The sequence below is a fragment of the Acipenser ruthenus genome, chromosome 8, assembly GCF_902713425.1.
Source record: "Acipenser ruthenus chromosome 8, fAciRut3.2 maternal haplotype, whole genome shotgun sequence".
NCBI lineage: Eukaryota > Metazoa > Chordata > Actinopteri > Acipenseriformes > Acipenseridae > Acipenser > Acipenser ruthenus.
In genome coordinates, this window is record NC_081196.1 from 1,075,940 (window position 1) to 1,096,260 (window position 20,321).

The 20,321-nt window shown below is 41.2% G+C and overlaps 1 protein-coding gene across 4 annotated transcripts; it reads right to left on the bottom strand.

Moving 5' to 3' along the window:
- Positions 1 to 4,125: 4,125 nt before the first annotated feature.
- LOC117405547 (transforming growth factor beta activator LRRC32-like) lies at positions 4,126 to 16,565 on the bottom strand. Of its 4 annotated transcripts, none has more exons than XM_059027956.1 (3): positions 16,347 to 16,565; positions 13,740 to 13,830; positions 4,126 to 8,449 (listed from the first exon to the last, which is right to left on the bottom strand). In XM_059027956.1, the coding sequence occupies exons 2-3, from the start codon at positions 13,747 to 13,749 to the stop codon at positions 6,519 to 6,521; spliced, it is 1,941 nt and encodes a 646-aa protein (XP_058883939.1). In that variant the 5' UTR covers positions 13,750 to 13,830; positions 16,347 to 16,565; the 3' UTR covers positions 4,126 to 6,518. The 4 variants fall into 4 exon arrangements, with proteins under 4 accessions (XP_058883939.1, XP_033864591.3, XP_033864590.3 ...); XM_034008700.3 differs by having other exon boundaries at positions 4,126 to 8,453; XM_034008699.3 differs by lacking the exon at positions 16,347 to 16,565 and adding an exon at positions 15,336 to 15,456 and having other exon boundaries at positions 4,126 to 8,453.
- Between the last annotated feature and the right edge of the window lie 3,756 nt (positions 16,566 to 20,321).

Below are 20,321 nucleotides of genomic sequence, written 5' to 3' on the forward strand. Positions count from 1 at the left end.
TGTGAGATGGATGAGTATCAGCACACCGCTATTATGGAATGCCCTGACATTGAATAGAACGTCCCGGCTGTGGATTTCTTGAGACCTTATAAAGGCTGCGCTAGTACAACACACAGATCCACGCTGCTCTGGCCTCGAAGACTGCTGGCACACAATGGAGCGATCTGTACTGGAGCACAAGTGGAATCAATTAGCTGACTATGCTCTGCAGCAGCATGAGTTCTTTTTTCCCTTGTGGGAGGAACTCAGACAGACAGACTTTCATGACCCTTTCTCTCACCCTTGACGTGATGAAGAGATGTTCTCAAAACAGCTGAGTTTTGTCAGGCTTCCAAGAAACATTTCATGTTGTTTAATATGCTTCACTCTTCTGGGGGGGCTGGGGGGGGCAGGTTTCTTAATTCCCACTCCCACGAACTCATCTGGGGCTTTTCAATGCCAATTAAAAAAGAAACTAATCACATAAAAAATAAATCCTTGGTTTGTTGTGGCACACTACCAAAATAAACAGAGCAATGATGATTTTGAAAGGAAAATAATTCTATTCCTTTACCCCAGGGGTAGGTAGATTTGGCGCTCCTGTCTGTCCAACTTCAAGTTTTTGACGCAAAGCATTGGTGCGCCTGCTGTCCTGCAGTGTTCCCAACTTGGACAACTTGTCCTGAATGGGAATCGAACCCTGATTGCATGACTTTTCTAGTGCATTTACAAGGTGAGCCACTATATCTTCTTTAATGTCTCACCTACACATAATATCGTAGTCATCTTATTATGTGACATGACTGATTGTATGAATCACTGAGATGAGAAGGATTGCTCCAAAGCTTTTGAGTCCTTAACCTTCTATCTGACGCAGACGTCCAGGCATTTCCTTTAAGACATCAAAAGCCTCTGTTTGCTCAGCCTCCCAGTCCCAATGGACAGGTCATTCTATTATTCCACAGGTCCTGCACGTGACTCCCATTCTGATACTGGCTCTGAGTGTCTTCAGACCTACAACTGTATCAGTGAACCTGGCGTGATGCCACAGTAAGCGCATCACTCTTTATTTTTACAACATTAGAAATATTCCAGGTTTGTCAAAAGGCAATTGGTTAAATGTAAGCCTGAAGGTTTAAATAGAAAGGAATGGTAGATTGTTACATCGTTCACCATGTAGTAAATGACATCACAAGCACATCAATGGATTTAAACAGAAATAAAGGAGTGTAGCTACCATGGCATCAAAACCCTAGAAGTGCCTCCACTGTTTGTTTTCAAACACACTTTCCAGTAACTAGTGTCTTATATATGTATATAAAAATCTACTCTATATACTAGTATATATGAAAGTACAAATGAAAGCTGTGTATTTGCCTTATCTGCCCACAGATCTCTCTCTCTGTGAGCCAGTACAGTAGTTGATATAATATAGTTTACTGCAATAAACTTTAATAACATTGTAAACCAATGGATATCCACCAGAAAAACAAACCAACAGGGCAAACACACAACCACGAGTTATTTTCTACTGTTAAAATGTTTTTTCAGATAAAGCACTACTTGTATAACATTAGCAGTTTGTTTTTTTACATCAAGTTGTACAGGCGTAGCACTGTGAGAAATGCTTTGTAAACACAGAGGAGCACTGTGCTGCTGCTTCTATTATACACCGACACTGAAACTGTTCCACCCTAACCCTAACCCTAACCCGTACCCTAACCCTAACCCTAACCCTAACCCTAACCTTAACCCGTACCCTAACCCGTACCCTAACCATAACCCGTACCCTAACCCGTACCCTAACCCGTACCCTAACCCTAACCCGTACCCTAACCCTTTGCTGATACAATTGGGTACCTGCATATATTGTGCAAAAAGATTTTACACATTAAGTACATTGTAACTATGCATAATACCATTGTAATTATGTGTAGGTACACATGTATTTACTAAGTAACTACTATGTAAATACACAGTAATTAGAGACACCATGTAAAGTGTTACCTCGAATTGCCATTTCAATGTAAGAGGGTCGGTTCGTGTGCTTTTCATTCAATTCACTGTGCTGAGATGCCAGTTCTTGTGACCCAATTGTATTAAAACCTTTTCTCGTAACCTCACAATATCTACGGCTTGGCTTTTGGCTTCATCTGTTTCTGATACAAGCTGATCCTGGCTGGAATTTTGTAGCAGAATATCAATCAAGATAAATAAGTATACTCTGATTCCATTTTCCGTTCAGGCTTCATGTTACCAGTAAGGTAATGAAGTGAAAGTTTTGAATTGCATTATGTTATTTGTGCATGAGGCTCGGGTAACCAAAATAGCTTTCTGTGGCTTTCCCTGCAAGCAAACCTAACCATGAAACTATTCACAAAAAAACAACGACATGTGCACGCAATTAAAACTTTTGTGCTGTTGCTGATGGTTCTAATTACGGCAATACTTGTTTATTGCAGGTACGGCAAGCAGGATGATAAACAGCTCACTGTAAGGCATGTTGAACAGCAGGCCTTGTTCAGACTCTGGACTCATAGAAACATATGATATTTATAGGAGATCAGGCTGGATGAACCCTCCTAATAAAAGTGAACAGGAGCAGATGTGGTGGCACCATCAAACATCACTCACTGTTTACACACACACATAAACTCATGGCCATGGATCTCTCATCATCAAACTCCATTCCCTGCAGTCCACTGGTCGTAGGTTGTCCCGTCTTTTCAGCTAGCTCAGTTTCAATGTGCTCTCTGGTTAATCTCAGTTTGATAAAGTCCAGGGTAACGCATGCATTGCGTCCAGCACATTCCACACATGACTTGTCTCCACCTGCCACTGGGTTTGAGTTGAAAGTGTTTGGAAACCAGTCTGGTTGGTTTCCCTTGGCAGCAGAGCGATATTGACACAGTTTGAAGGTGGACTCGTTGCTCCAGACCAGTCACTGATGGAGGAAGTTAACGTGACTTTTCTGTAAATGGCCGGGAGGAGATTGAAGCAGTGAGAATCTCCATAATGCCAATCACGGCATTAATAAGTCAATGTTTTTTTTGCTATGTTTATTATCATAGTGTGTGCTTGCCGTTGGGTAGTTACTTTATCCTGCCTGTTGCATCCTCCAACTGGATAAGGAAAATAATATTCAAGTGATTCAGGGTAATTGTGTTTTCAGAAATAGATTGAAATGCTCTCCAATGCTGCAGTCATGGTCACCAGAATAGAGCTGATAGGAAGGCTGTGTTAATTCTGTAAATTTAGTCAGCACTATCATTGCTTGTCGATACAGTATGTTGCTTTTCTTGAAGAGTTTACTTAGACATGCATGCCTAGTAATTGCTGTGCACCACTCCTCTCCTATCAAGCTCTTCTCATTTAAATTTGAAATCCCTGTTTGGGATAACCCAGTAGGGCGTCCTTTCCATCTGTAGGAAACCTGGAATCACTGGGAGAAAATTACTGGACATTCCCGATGATTACTGGAAGAGTTACTGTAACGGCAGCACTCACTCTCCAGGAGGTGCCTAATTGTACCTCGTTCCAGGAAATGAAAAGGTACTTACTCTGTAATAGCTGCTTCCTGCAGCTCACAGGACAGCATGCCCACCTCTTTCCTGTGAGTCTGCATCCTGTTTTCTGATGAGATGGCTGGGTGTGGTTGATCTGTAGCCGACTCGCTCCTCGCTGCCGCTGGTCAGTGTGTCGGTCTGTGCAGTTTAGCCAGTTGTCTGTACCAGGGTGTACTCAGGTGGAGCTTGTGATTTGGGCATGACAATATCTTTGTTCATGTTCTCAGTGAGTCACCGTATCTACCAGTTGTGCCGCATATGTTAGTATTTGAGTTTTTGTTGAAAAATATATTTGTTTGTCGACTCTACAGCCTGTTCGGTATTACATCAATGGTGCGCGATTCTCAGCCCGCCCAGGTGTGAAAGGTAAATACGGAAGAGAATCTTCCAAAAGAATGGATTATAGGGTAGAAGAAAACAAGGAGGGTGGCTTGCTTAAATTCAGAGGGAATGTCAGTCCTGAGTCATGCTGGTAATTCTGGGGAATGTCAGTCCTGAGTCGTGCTGGTAATTCTGGTTATTTTCGTTTGTGATTCAGTTGTGACTTGAATCGCTAATGTTTAAATATAATGATGAAGAGAAAAAAAAGTACTTTTAAAGATCATTTATTTTTACATACAAATAGGAGACAAAACATATAAATATCTGTTTAAAAAAACTCCATATCTTTGATACATTCATTTCAAACGCTTCTGTTGCTCTGTATATCCACATCATAACCTCTTTGGCCTGTAGTGTTTTATGTTACAAAATCCTTCATAATTTTTAATACTCTGAAATGACATATAACTGAAAATCACTTTTTCAAAAAGCAAAGGCGTTGAATGTGGGTGCGGCCTTGTGGGTTTTGTGATGGAATTATTAAACAACATAAACGCTTCATGTACGATATAAGCACAGTATAATATACAATTTAATGTATGTAACATTCAAAGTCCATTGCTCCTTTCCTCCCTCAAGAAAACACAAGAAGACATCTTTGAAATTTAATTCAACATTTTCCTAAATTGTCCTCAGCCAACAAATGCATAATACTGTCACTACTTCCTAATGAGAGGAAAGAGAAGCGTGAATATAAAAGCAGCAAAGTACTGATAGACAGAGCTGTGAGGGCCATCAGCTAACCCGGTAAAAATCATCATGATTGTCTCAAATCAGCCTTTAAACTTGATAGAAACAGATGCAGTGAATATCCCCTTCGGTCACAGAGTTTTAGTTTCATTTGTAGAAATTCTAAAACAGTTGGTGTGAACTCTATGGAGTTCAAGAAGTTACCTTGCCACAACTTAAAAAAAAAAAAAGAAAACCATGACGCATTATCAAATCGATACCTAGATAGGAAACTTAACACTGTGCAATCGCGCACACTGTGCAATCGCGCACACTGTGACTGAGGGGTTAGAACTTGCACACCAAACATCTCACAGTTTGCTTTTGGTGACCCATTCCTGTACAGAAGGGCCCATATTATTATAATACTTAATTGAAAAGAAAAGCAGCAAAACTTAGTTCAATACTGTTAAATATAATCCTCTAACGAAGCTATTGGTATGTAGTGCTATTCTTAGATAACATTGAGTAATGCAAATAAATGCAATGGAATTAAATGCTCTCTGACTGACACAGGCATGCACACACATGCACACACACACACACACACACACACATGCACGCACACACATGCACACACACACACACACGCACACACACATGCACACACACACACACACACACACACACACTTATTTACAAGACAAATCGCTATGCCCACAATGTCCATGTAACCCCAGTTAATAATTCTGCAACAACGTCTTCAACTGGCCTTTGATAAAAAATACATGCGTCTTCACAATACCTGACACAATACACATATGTTTTATATCATAATTTGGTAAAAATGTCAAGTTCAGTCTTTTTGGTTAAAAGAAATCGAGCCTTCTCTTTTCATCATATTGTATTATTGCTTCAGTTTAAGTGCCGTTAATAACAATGTAATGATCATGAAGAAGCTGTGTGAGTTCAGCATCAATCTGAATAGGCTTGAATGCATCATTAATTCATGTGTACAGACCATTGTATTTATACAGTTGTCTGTACTAAAAAGTTACGAGGCAATAACGTTGGTATGAACTTAAAATGAAGCCTTATCAAAATTTCATTGCATAGAACACATGCTGTAAAATCTACAGCAACAAAAACTGTCATCCATGCGCTTAAAACAGTCTCAAGACATGTAGAAATGCTAAAAGAAACTTGTGAAATACTTCCCAAACATGTAGCCTACTAGTTTAAGAAACACTGTACATGAAGTGTCTCTAATACTGTGTATTTACAGAATAGTTACTTAGTAAATACATCTCAACTTTCACATCATTACAATGGTATCAGGCATTGTTACAATGTACTTATTGTGTAAATCTTTTTGCACGATTTAACCCAAACCCTCCTAACCCTAACCCTAACCCTCCTAACCCTACCTCTAACCCTTTTCTGATACAACTGTGTGCTTACATATACTCTGCAAAAAGATCTACACATTAAGTACATTGTAACTATGCATTATAACATTGTAATGATGTGTAAGTACACATACCTTTACTAAGTAACTGCTCTGTAAATACACAGTAATTGGAGACACTTCATGTAAAGTGTTACCCTAGTTTCTCTGTTATGGTGTGTTACTGTGAAATGCTGCATCGCTGTAACTATGCATTTAATCAGCTGTAACCACCAATCGCAACAACATTACAGGGAATACATTTTAAATATTGACAACACAAGCCCAAACGCTCGCACACACAGCATTCTTTCACTAATGTTATTCTGAATAAAAGTCAAAACAAAACTGAGTCTCAGTTCGTGTTTGGACGCCAGTTTTTTAACTTTCACAACCGTCAGCATGCTTTCAAAGAAACCACGGCTTTTTAAAGAGGCTGTTAGCTAATGAACATCAACTGAGAACGTTCACTTCCTCTAGGCCTTATAGCTGCCCTCTGGCCTCAGTCTCCGCTGATGGCAGTATTTTGAAAGCACGACGAGCACCACAGCCAGTGCCAGGGCTGTAGTAATTGTAATGATGATGCTTATACTTCTAACATCCTGCTGGTCACATTCGTCCTGCGCGACTCTGAGGATGCTGATCTCTGTGTACTCAGAATTCTTCACATACTGGCATGTTACAGAGTCTATATCAGGGATGTCAATCACTGACTTCTGGACCATGTGCAGGAAGCGTGGGTTGCTGCAGCAGCTTAGACGGTTCCCTGCGAGGTATAAGGTCTTTAGGGTTTTTTCTAAGACTAGCACTACGTTGTACTGCAAGCTGATCAGGACATTATTCTGCAGGTCCAGAACCTCCAAGGAGGAGTCCTTACTCCAAGGAGGCAGCCCGGTTAACAGATTTCCAGACAGATTTAAGTTTTTAAGGCTGGTAAGAAGCGACAGGTCCGGGTTCAGCGCTGGGAGGTTATTTCCATTGAGGGATAAGAACATTAAGGACGATTCCAGCCCAGAAAAGGCCTTGCTGTTCACTTCTATTCCTGGATTCTTGGATAGATCCAACAGCAGAAGAGGGGTCTGTCTGAAGGCGTACTGGGGAAGAGATCGGATAGCGTTACTGGACAGGTATAAGTAACGAAGTGTTGGAATCCCAATGAAAGAGACGCAGTCGGTTTCCTGTACCGTGGAGCCCCAGTTGGAAAGTCGGGGGTACCACCCGCACACGCTCATGTGGTTTTCTTGGAGGTCTATGACTTTGATGCTGTGAAGGTTGGTGAAAGTATCTGGTGCTAAAATCTGGAGATTGTTACCTTTCAGGTAGAGCTGCTTCAGAGCCCTGAGCGTGTTCTCTGCAAACGACAGATTCCGCAGCGCGTTGAAGTTCAGATCCAGGGTGTCCAGGGAATTTAAGGAGCTGGAGCTGGAGCTCGTGAAGCTCTCAAGGCAGTTATTGCTCAGGTTGAGGAACTCCAGTGAGCCCATGCTGCTGAAGAACTCCACTGGGATGCTTTTGATCTCATTGTAACTCATGTCTAAATACAGAAGACTTGAGAGGTTGGTAAAGGGAACGCCATTGTCCAAGAGAGTCCTGTTCAAGGGCTGGTTCGTTGCTTTGAACCAACCATATGAAATGTAGTCATTTTCATCTGCTCCTGTGATAACGCCTTGTATGATGTTTCGGGACAAGTCCAGATACATCAGTCTGTTCCTCTTCGGGAGCTCTGGGAAGTATAGTAGTTTATTTTCACTTAGATCGAGGTATAAGAGATCATACTCCTTGTCTAACTCTGCTGTATGGAAAGACTCAATGCTGTTTTTGCTGAGGTTCAGCAGCTTTAGTTGAGAAAGGTTGAAATCAGTGATGCAGGTGATTGAATTCATAGACAGGTTGAGTTCGGACAGGTTCTGCAGAGACTCAAAGGCCCCGTCTTCTATTTCCAGGACCACGTTGTTGTGGAGGTCAATGCTGCTGAGAGCCAGCGAGCCCGAGAAGGTGTCGGCCTCTATTTTGGTGATGCTGTTCCCACTTAAAGAGAGGTTCCTCAGTGCTGGCGCATCGTGCAGGAAGTAGACAGTCATGCCAGTGTAGAGGTTGTTTCCTGAGAGGTCTAGGGTCTTAATGCTGGGCAACGGCCCAATCTCAGTTTTGGATTGTGCAAACACATCTAAGAAGTTCCTGGAGATGTCGAGGACCTCAAGGTTGTCCATATGCTGGAAAAGGCCCGGCTGTATGAACTGGATCTTGTTGGAATGCAGGTCTAGCTGCTGCACCGAGTCTTTGAAAGGCAGGAGCTCCAGAGTTATGTTCTGGAGGAGGTTTTCAGACAAGTCTAGTTTGTGGAAACCAGGAGGGAGCTCTAAAGGAATCTGCTTCAGGTTCATATTGTTGCAATAAACATCCATTTCTACCTGAGGAAACAAACAAACACAATGTTACACACTGTGCTGGGTGTGTTCATCTCACTCAAGTTCAACACAAGTTGTGAAACATGTATGAATACTAATGTGTGGCATCACCACTGGATATATAGTACCCATCCTCAAGTAATTAGAGTTAAATAAATACAAAAACAAGCATTGAACAGCAATACTAAAGCCAATCATTTGTCATTAAACTCATAAATGGAAAAGCAAGTGTCCTGGATTTGTGACATGTAGGTAACATGCTTTGTTTTAGCATAGTACACAATTGACTCATATTGTTTGAATGCCATGTGTCTTAAACACAGGAAAAAGAGGTCAGAGCAAATAACAAGAAACAATCAAATCCCAAATCAATGCAGTTAATGAACCAAGTCCACTGTAGTGCCGCTTATAAACTCAGTGAACTGGCCTGCTTGAGTCCTACAGTGTCATTCGAACATTACAGCTTTGTAATGTATAGAATAGGACTGTGCAGACTTTGTGTATATATTGTTGTACCATTGGCATTGCCATTCCTCTGGGTTGAATTTAGTTTGAACTGGTATACAGTTCAGTGTGTTGACACAGAGGAGTGACTGCATTGTGTCATGATTCAGGTGTGATGCTCAGTGTTGCGAAGTCAGGCTCATTCTGTTTAAATACACACTGGCCTTGATTCTCAAACATTTTTAGTCCATATTATAATCAGCACCATTCTCTACTACAAAGACATAAAACCAATTGCAATTCCAAATGAATATGACACAACCGGAGACTACAAACAGCCTGCCCCTTTCTGAAATGTCAGAGTCGTTTATTTTCAGTTAGGAAACTATTGTTATTGAGGGCACTGTTCTCCTTCTATAAAACATCCAGAGCAAAGTGCACTCTTTGTTAGAATTTGCATAGCAACTCTGTAAAATATAGTCTATACAATCTGCAATAAAAACTGGAAGTCAGATACGTAGTGCAATCTGAAGTTATTGATTTTCATTGCGAACAAACTGCAAAGCTCCTGTAGATACCGAATTCATACTTTGAGACAGATGTTTACTCTAATGTAAAGTCTGTACCACTTTTATAAAAACTGAATATAAAAAAAAATAATAAAAAAGAAACCACTAAGGTTTCAAAACTAGAAATTGACTGTTCTGCACACCAAGAGGGTGGGGGTCACTTTTTTTATCTTTAGTTTAAAGCATTTCTTGATCTCCTAAAAAATAAAAAATAAATTGTCCAAGCTTTGGAAGGAAGTAAAGATGACTAATGTTTGAGTGTTTCTGGCACAAGGCTGGCATTTTTTTTCCGACGTACATTAACAAACAACTGTATCCTAAAATGGAATTGTTTGTACATGTTAGAAGAATATGAGCTGTTTTAAAACTAATGAGAGCTAACAAAGGTCCGGATGTATTGCATTCCATCTGATTTTGGTGAAGGGCCGATTCTACGTACAAAATGTCTGGAGCTGTTTATTGTAAAAGGTGGTGTTTGTATACGACTGCAACACATTCCTGGCACAACGTGGACTTGTTTTAATTCAGTAATTAAAGGTATGTTTGTAATAAATATCTGGGTAGAATGGCCCTTGACGTCCATGACTGGTTTAAAGCATGTCTTGCAGTCCCTTCCTTGCTTCTGATGGGCCTCGAGTTCTTCCCAGCCTACCCTGTTTACTTAATGAAGTAACTGCCAAAAAGCCTTTATAATTTCACCATCCAGACAGATGATGAGTTTACATTTGAGTGGTAATGTTTAGATTGGTGAAGAAGTTGAAGGAAAAAAAAAAAACATTCCATTGAACCTCAGGCTTTCTTGGTAATGGAAAGAAAGAAAGTTACAGGCACATTTTTAGGACTCACCTTTCCATCCCGTATACCACACACCTGCTTTACAACATTCACCAGGACTCAGTGTTAAAGCAAGGTTACAAAACGAGTGCTGTGATATCAGCAGTGGTGTGATTAGATTTGACTATTTATTGTGCTGAACAACTCTAGTCTCTGATCATATTAGCAGCAATAATTGTGTTTCTGACAGTCATGTCAAGCTCAAAATGATCCTATATATATATAATCTCCAGTTGTTGCGGGGGTGGTATTGCTTCATTTTAACAAGCAAAAAGCAGACAGAAAAAAATAAACAAATTGCGTGTGAGACAGAAAGGTCTAGGGAGAAAGTCACAATCCGTGGAAGTTACAACATGTTTTAGAGTCATTTCAGACTGTAATTGAAAATGTCATTATCCTCTAACCATAGTTAAAGCCAGCTGACCAGTTCTGACTGCAATAATAAAAGAGCTAGCACTTTACATTAAGTGTCTCTAATCGCTGTGTAATCTTTTTGCACGCAATAACCCTAACCCTAACTCTAACCTTGACCCTTATCTGATACAATCGGGTGCTTACACATATCGTGCAAAAAAGATTTCCACATTAAGTACATTGTAACTATGCATAATAACATTGTAATGATGTGTAGGTACACATGTATTTACTAAGTAACTACTATGTAAATACACAGTAATTAGAGACACCATGTAAAGTGTTACCTGAAAAGCATTGTAAATGGCTGATTCTTCATTTCTGTAAAGGGCACATACTGAATAGCAGAAATGGCTCTGTGGTCAGTGCATGTTGTTTCTATTGAAAGCGGTGGGGCTGAGTAGTTTGCATGTTTGCTTATTTGTATTCTGTATCCTGAGCTGCACTAACAGAGCTCCTGTTAACATGGCATCTCAACTCATTCAAAGCTAAATCTCTCTTCCTGCAGTACACTGTCAGGCTGCTATAAACAGAGTGCATGCTCTATTTAAAATCACAAGGGCTTGTTTCCATTTGAGCGATCGTGCTAGTATAGTTATAATAACATCATATTGAAGTATGCATGCCATTCCCTCAGAGCACATCCCTGTGTACATGCTTTTCTTTTTTAAATGTTGCACTTGAAACAGTTTCAATTGCAATGCACTGGTGGGCTACCCAATAATACGTTATTGTTGTGTTTGTTTATCCTGCAGCGTATCAAGAATAGTAATATTTAAAGTAAAAGCCAAACTGTGGTTTTGAGGTGAATAGCCGCCATTCCTGAACTTCTTGTGGAGTCCGCAGGGGCTCTGTCTGATTTTAGTGAGTTCCCTTTTTCTTAAGCACAAGTGGTGGATATTAGGCTTCATTAACTCATATTGTACAGAGATTGCCTTTTATCCTTTTGTATGCATTTTGCTAAGCCTGAGCTTAAACACAGCTTACCTTCATCCAAACACCCTGAATGCTGCTAATACAGTAATAGATAGAGAATAGCTGTTTAGATCACAGAGAGCAGACATACATCTCCAAGGAGGGACAAAGCTTGTGTGTCTGGAGCTAAAACTACCTTAGATAATATAAACAAACTGGTAAGCCAAAAAGAACTGCCAAGCATCACAGCTTAGAGTTTAACTTGACTAGGGGACACTGCAGCTTTAAATACATGAAGGAAATACACAGCGTGATTTACTGCACTGTCAATCAATGTGGAGCTCCACCCTGAATGTTTGACAGACAATGCAGAGCAGCAGGAGATGGCCTCAGTGGAGCTGCTCAGCACACTGTCTCAACAGGGACGCGCAGGGACACAGTAGAATGGGAGAGACAATGCAGAGCAGCAGGAGACGGCCTCAGTGGAGCTGCTCAGCACACTGTCTCAACAGGGACGCGCAGGGACACAGTAGAATGGGAGAGACTTGGGACATTTGCACCACTGACTGCACTGTAGAAAAGAAACATGATTCCAGGTACACTTTCAAACTGAAACGCAAGGGGCCGGGTTTATCAATGTGCGAAAATGCAATCTGCTACATTGTTCTGTTGTTGAAGTGTCACTGTCACACTACTTTACTATCACACTACTTCACTGTGACACTACTTCCCTTTTACACTACTTCACTGTGACACTACTTCCCTGTCACACTACTTCACTGTCACACTACTTCACTATCACACTACTTCACTGTGACACTACTTCCCTGTCACACTACTTCACTGTCACACTACTTCACTATCACACTACTTCCCTGTCACACTACTTCACTGTCACACTACTTCCCTGTCACACTACTTCACTGTCACACTACTTCACTGTCACACTACTTCACTGTCACACTACTTCACTATCACATGACTTCAGGGTCTGGATGGAGGTTTAATTGCTTCAATTAAACATTAAGAACAGGGTTGGAACAAAGACCAGGAGTGGAAGGGCGACTTTGGCCCCCCCTGCACTAAAAAGACTGATATGCCATCGGAACCCGTTATTAATTATTTGCACAGTGGCGGTATTGGGGTTAGTTTAATATACTGTAACGCTGGGCAGGCTGGTTTGATGTTGGCCAGAGGGCAGCATAGAAAGCACATTTATTTGAGCAGTCAGATGCTTCAGACCATACATAGCCTAGCTCCACAGTTCCATTCTATAACTCTTATGTCACAGAGCCAGGTGCTTCTATTATTTAGCCCGCTGGTTAACTTGTGATACTCCAGATACATCTGAGGCACGTCTACACAGCTCTCCACCCTCCTTGCAACTGAGTGACACTCCCCAGTAGGTGGCACAAATTAACTGTATACTGTCTGTTACTTCAAGGTACAGTGACCAGTTAGTGAAGGATCATGACAACACCCTTACTGTCAGATATACTGTCTGTTACTTCAAGGTACAGTGACCAGTTAGTGAAGGATTATGACAACACCCTTACTGTCAGATATACTGTCTGTTACTTCAAGGTACAGTGACCAGTTAGTGAAGGATCATGACAACACCCTTACTGTCAGATATACTGTCTGTTACTTCAAAATAAAAAGAACGTAGATCAAAACAAAAACAAATACCTAACTCCATTTTGGAGCGCTAACTAAACTTTTTTGACAGCATTACCTAACATTGGACGGCTAAGCCGTTTACCTATTAAACAAAACCACGCAGCTCTCCCTTCACACAGACTGGAGACTGCCTTGAACAAACATTTCTCCTTGTTTAAATCTCCTTGTTTTAATTTATTCCTAATTAGTGCCAGGTGAACTGCATCCTGGCATTCTGGGGGATGTAGTCCTTTAGCCCCTCCTGGACTACATTTTTCTTTCCTCTTCCCCTAGTCTGCCACAACCCTTTACTGTCAGATGCACTGCAGCATGTGTTTGCTGTTACAGCCCTGATCTGCATGTCAAACCTGCACACACACACGCACACACACACACACGTTGAGATCCCCAGATCCAGCTGGGTAAGGGGACCCGCTGGAGAGGAATCACTTACCACTCTGCATGGGGAGAGCTGCCGAGGACGGAATGTAGCTTCCACTTCACTGACAGCCATCAAGAGCAACAGGAGATACACGGCCATCGCGCTGAAACACACACACAAACCTGCAATGAAACGGTGCAGCACCCAAACAAGAAGAAAGGCACGGATATTCAAATCCATGTGTCGGCAGCTCTTGTGTCTTTGGAGAAGCAATGGTACCTGCCACCTGTACCAGCTACCTGACTGCTGGTTGCACTTTTGTCTGTCTCAATATCTGGTATGAGACTGGGGAAGCCCCAGACACTGAGCTTTCACACTGAAAGGACTGTAACCTCGGTATTAAATGTCTAAAAACACACATTCTTCTGTAAAGCAGTCTGTGCCCTCGGGCCACGCATTACATATTTGAAACAAAAAGAAAGCACTTCAGAGTGTTTTATTGTGTGAACTAAAATTGCAGTGAGTTTCCTTCAATTGCATCCAGTGTGGGTGGGTGGATTATTCTAAAGGATACAAGCTGGGTAAAAAAAAAAGGTCATCCAACTGTAGTTTGAACGAAGTTAGAATGAATACGCTCCTGAAATATGTTCTAACTTCTTCACTGGTTTGGTATTCGTTCTGTGGGCTAAATGGGGAGAAGTCAGGTGAGGGTAGTCATTCACGTTCCCAATTGCTGGTCAGGTGGTGGGGATGCTGTCATCCTTTTCATTTTCCTTCAGTCTGTAAGCATGATATATCAGGTATTTAAAAAATAAACAAATATAGGTTTACTATATCTTTATGTATGGAGAATTGAACATTTGAGTGAACATTTTAATGAATATCTTCCACAGTTTTTTTGTTTTTCGTTGTTTTGTTTTGTTTTGTTTTTTTCCCTGTGTCTAGGCTTCTTTGTAATTACAGGAAGTGACACGGTCATTCTTATCTGACTTCTCTGATTACTACTTCCTTGGTGACAAGAAGTAGAGAAAACAGGATCCATCTGCGTGTCTCTGTGTTGTGATGTCATTATCATAAGAAAAAGGAAACACATCTTCAAAAAAGCTTTTAAAAAAGAATTTAAAAGCCTGACAGGATTAAGAAGGCGACACATTCAGAGACTAATTCATCTCATATCATCTTATAACATCTTGTTTAGCAGCAGCTGGTGATTTGTTCAGTTTTCCCTCAAGGTTTGTTTTTCATAGCGACCTGAGACTGACAATTCAGTTCCAAAGTAGATGTTCAATCACACAAACACAACTGAAGTGTTTTACACATTTGCAGGCATATGCATTCCTTAGCATAAACTTGTACCTCTGAATGCTGGTCATTCCTAGCACGTTGTTCATGATAATAGTAATAATAATAACAATACACCAGATGTGTTGATATTATGTTGAACAAACGCAGCAAAAAAACATTTGATTTATAATAATTTACGAGCACATCGAAGACTTTGCTCTTGTGTAGATTGACGTTCTAAGCAATACCTAACTCTGTGAATTGTGGCTTGTTCTTTTCCTTGAATATTTATTCATAGCACTGCAGGCACAGTTACACAGTTCTGTATTTAAGCAGTTCTTCTTATCTATGCATTCTAATAAAAGTGACATGCTGTAAGGTTACCTTGTTGAGGTTCTATTCCCCTCTCCAGATCCAGTTCATTGTGAGTTTGTGAAGCTCACACATCCTCCCTGACTGTGTGTCAGCTGGGTGAAGCTCTGTACCTTTCTGCTAAATAAGCCAGTTTAGACATCCTGTAGGAATATCCTGCATCATTCTCTTGAAATTCCTTATTTGGGATTGGGAAGTGCACATTCCCCTTGTTTTTCCCACAGCAGCTCGGAGCTGCAGGGTCCTAAAGCTGATGGCGTTCACTCGTGGTGCTTCATTATCTGATTTCTTGGTGAAAACTCTTGCAGTTATCAGAGGGTTATTCAACTGATCTAAACGACAGCATATACCTCCATTTATAAAAGTTTACTGCGGTAGAGTCCTTTAATTCACTAACAGGACCCTGTCTTTATACACTTTACAGACAGTCTCTCTCACATGCTCTGTTAGACGTTTCATTCCCCTAACCCTGCTCCACACACTTCACTGATCCCTGATTCACACACCGTATACCTGCTTTATATTCAGATTTTACAATGCAGTACTTCATGATGACGCAAATCACATCTCACCTGTAGCATCTGTAGTGGTTTACAGCTGCCAGTAAACAGGGCTCAGCTGATTGTTACTATAGACACAGCAAAGCTTGAGCCATGAGTCACAGCATTTCATATACTGTACTGTAATACCATAATCAATATATTGTACAGCAATCTGATGGTTTGGCAACATTGCAATGCATAAATGACTTTTTAAACAACAGACTGTGCCTCTTCATAGTATATCCTGAATGGAACAAGCAGCCTTTATTAGCAAGATGTAGATGGAACAGTTAACATTAACACTAGCTTGAAAAGTAGCTGTTCATACACAAACACATCTTTACATTGACAGAAATTGAGATCAAGCTGAACTGTTCATGTTTGCAAGTTAAGATCACATGCTGCGCTGTATGCTAACATTGTGATACAGTCTGAATAATGCATTGCAATAGTTAATTCAGAAAAACATTGGCTCCCATACCTGCTTTCCAGAGGAGTAGTGTTGAGAGTGCCAGTGCTGCTTATTTTCCAGACTCCTAAGTGAAAGTTTCAGGCACATTCATGGGACTGTATATATGCATGAGCAGAATTCTCCCTCCCAGTCATTTGAAATGTGGACTTTCTCATCGCTGCAGCTCAGAACTACTCATCCACGATGACTTGCTCAAGCAGCGGGTCTTATCATTACTGATAGTGATTTAATAAGGAATGGTTCACTTGTTAGATCCCCAGTTTCGGGTTGGGTTTTCAGAGCGGATAGTATTCTGCATGCACTGAATAGACAGGGCCCGGGTGGCAGTCGTCTCTTCTCAGTAGTTTGCACTGTGACTGTCAGGTGGGGAAGGTGCACTAAGCTTTTATATTGGCTGCCGGGGACATTCCCACTTTTTCTTTCCTCTGATGGAGTAGGGAGATCCCAGAGGAATTCCCTTGAATGATGACATTGTTAGAGATGTTACAGCCGTGTAAACACATTAGGAGATGCTCAGTTTGATTTAATGCTTAAACAACACATGTGCAGCCCTTATAAAAGCACAGTGTGCTGGTAGTTTTACCATGCTTTCCCCATGGTTATATAAATACATTGAACATAGATTACTATGGTGTGCCATGCTTCCCCATGCTTTACCACGCCTCTCCGTGCTTTACAATGCTTGCCTATGCCTTACCATGCTTTCACGTGTGTTCAATCGGTGCCTGCAAACCGATATGAAAAAACACTTTATCATTATAAACTTTTCAAACAAGCTTGTAACAGTGCAGCTCACTTTGATTTGTACTTTGAGACACGGGTTAACAAAGAAGCCGTGCTCGCTTGTTGTCATTCTCAAAGTAATGAGCAATACGCTCTGGTCCACTTTGTGTCTCACGGGAGAACGTCCATTTGGTGAAGCTGCAAAGCACGGAGCCCCTGTTTGACAATATTAATACAGTGTGGGTGCTGATTACTGACAGAGAGACAGAAAGAAAGAAAGAAAGAAAGAAAGAAAGAAAGAAAGAAAGAAAGAAAGACATTTTAAATTGGCTAATAAAGCTATTATCTTTCTGGAATTTATGTTTTTTAAAACGGTTGCCGGTAATTTCTAAATGCCTCTTGCCTCCTGGTGGATGCTAGTATAAATGCATTGTATGCATACAATGGTATTGTATGCAAATTTCCAACCAGTGACAGACTCCCTCCAGTGGCTAACAAGCATTATGACTGGATGTCATTTGAACTTCTCTGGTGCTCCCTATTGGATAAATGCATATTAGCAATCTCAGTAAAGAAAGGACTTGTGAAGAGTTCACAGAAGGAAACAGCTGAACTGTTTATATATAAATGTCATATTCAGCAATATCTAATAATACTAATACTAATACTAATATCTGTACTGATGTACCGCGACTGGTATGGTTTGTAGTATAAATATGGCACATGTATTTTTGTTCTAAAGCGGGCTGTGGTCTGTGGAAGCACAGTATTAAGTTATGCATTGCTGGATTTATACCATCATTCATTTGATATACTCAAGCTCAGCCTATGCAGGTTCATTTGGTCAGAACAACACCCCCGTTTCCTGAAAAAGCTGCCAAGAGAATTGTTTAGTAGCCCTCGTCCCATGTTGCACAAAAACATGTATTCCTGTTGTGTTTCATCTCCTCAATAATTCATTCAGGTCTGCAGTTCATGGAACCTTTTCAGCCTTTTTTCAGTTTCCCAAGCACTGCTTAAATTGTATCTGGTGTTTTTGTTTTTATTTTCAGACAGCAGTTGTGCTAATGATGATTTTGGGGCAAATGGCTTTGAGAATCCCGCCCTTTCTTTAATCTGTTTCACATGGTTGGAACACCAATACAAAAAAACAAAAGAAACAAAGGATTCTATGATAAAGTGTTTGTCAATGGATTACCCAGCATGTTCAGATCGATTGCTGGTAATCTGCTATTGGATGCCTACACTGGCACTGCACGTCATACAACTGATGCTGTCCTGTACATCAGTCAGGTTTACAAAGACTGCGCACCCCCTACCCCCAGCCCCGCCCCCACCTTCAGCCCCGCCCCCTACTCACAGCCCCGCCCCCACCCTCAGCCCCATGCCTGGAGGGCTGGCATCTGTCTGGTTGACGAGTCCATCTGTCGGGTGTTCTCACCTTTCCTCTTGATGTCTGAGCCTGGGGGGCGGGGCTTGGTAATGATGGTAACTGCTCAGTCTTGACCCCCATATCCTGCTTTGGTGCTGTGATCCATCTTACCCAGAAGACTCCGGGACAGCAGCTGAAACGCCAAGGTAGGGAAATATGGGCCAGTCTTCCGCTGTACTGTAATGATATGAAAAGGCATGGTTTACTGCATTTAGTTCAAACAAAGATGTGGATCCCACTTTCTCTAATCACACCTGCTTCACATGCTGTATATTAGCTTGTACTCTTACATCTCTCTTCATGTCTTCCACAGGGAGAGTGACATTAGTTCTTCTCTCTCTTTCCCCACAGCACTGCACGTTGTCTCTTCATTAGTTCTTCTCTCTCTCTTTCTCCACAGCACTGCACGTTGTCTCTTCATTAGTTCTTCTCTCTCTTTCCCACAGCACTGCACGTTGTCTCTTCATTAGTTCTTCTCTCTCTTTCTCCACAGCACTGCACGTTGTCTCTTCATTAGTTCTTCTCTCTCTTTCCCACAGCACTGCACGTTGTCTCTTCATTAGTTCTTCTCTCTCTTTCCCCACAGCACTGCACGTTGTCTCTTCATTAGTTCTTCTCTCTCTTTCCCCACAGCACTGCACGTTGTCTCTTCATTAGTTCTTCTCTCTCTTTCCCCACAGCACTGCATGTTGTCTCTTCATTAGTTCTTCTCTCTCTTTTCCCACAGCACTGCACGTTGTCTCTTCATTAGTTCTTCTCTCTCTTTCCCCACAGCACTGCATGTTGTCTCTTCATTAGTTCTTCTCTCTCTTTCTCCACAGCACTGCACGTTGTCTCTTCATTAGTTCTTCTCTCTCTTTCTCCACAGCACTGCACGTTGTCTCTTCATTAGTTCTTCTCTCTCTTTCCCCACAGCACTGCATGTTGTCTCTTCATTAGTTCTTCTCTCTCTTTCTCCACAGCACTGCACGTTGTCTCTTCATTAGTTCTTCGCTCTCTTTCCCACAGCACTGCACATTGTCAATGTACATTCCTGACCCTGAACACAACCCTAACACTAAAACCACAGGTCTGCTCCAAAACCAAACAATTGAACCCAGACCTTCAAATCAGTATAAAAAACACAACACTGCTATTCAAGACTCCCCGGGGGACACTTACAATATTATTTCTCAAAGCCTATGCAATTCTCTATTGTATGAGTTTCCCCGCAGGATTTAGCACTGGGATAGTTACATGTTGTATTGTATTGGTAGCAATAGACGCATTTTATATTTGGCCTAATCCTACCATTAGGGGTCAGTGTTACCTTTATTTTCACAGATGTGTTTGTCCCTTAGTGGAGCCTAGACTAGAGAAATCATAAGAGACAGCTAAACGTGCTTACATCCTATCACCTTTATTGACATCATTTCTGATTGCATTTTTTTTTTTGCTCTGCCCTTGCTTTTTTCTGTGTAGGATTATCAACGATCTGCAAATACAGTGCTTGAAACAGCACGCCATCCAGATAAGCAGTTTCTTCCTGGTCTATCTAACGTTGCATTTCACACAATACACTCAGGTATTTAATCACCGAATTTAATCAAAGCGTTGCAATACTCTTAAACCTGATACAGTAGTTAGACAACAGGCCTTTAAATTGCACGCAGCTTTTTGTCAATTCCACCAAACCCCGTGGATGCAGAACGAGCAGTTTCCGCGTATGGACAGGTTTTTACACCACAAAGACAAACCACGAGTGTTGAAATTGCAACAAGATGCAAGATGCTGGCCTTCAACAAATACCTAGTTTTCTGCTCACGGGCCAGAATTATTATTGTGTGCGT

What these genes read in the sequence shown, in the direction of transcription:
- LOC117405547 (XM_034008700.3), bottom strand. Translation starts at nt 13,826, where the DNA reads ATGGCCGTGTATCTCCTGTTGCTCTTGATGGCTGTCAGTGAAGTGGAA. An exon ending in AGCTCTCCCCATGCAGAGTG is followed by an intron (nt 8,454 to 13,739) that starts GTAAGTGATTCC and finishes TTGTTTCCTCAG; the next exon opens with GTAGAAATGGATGTTTATTG.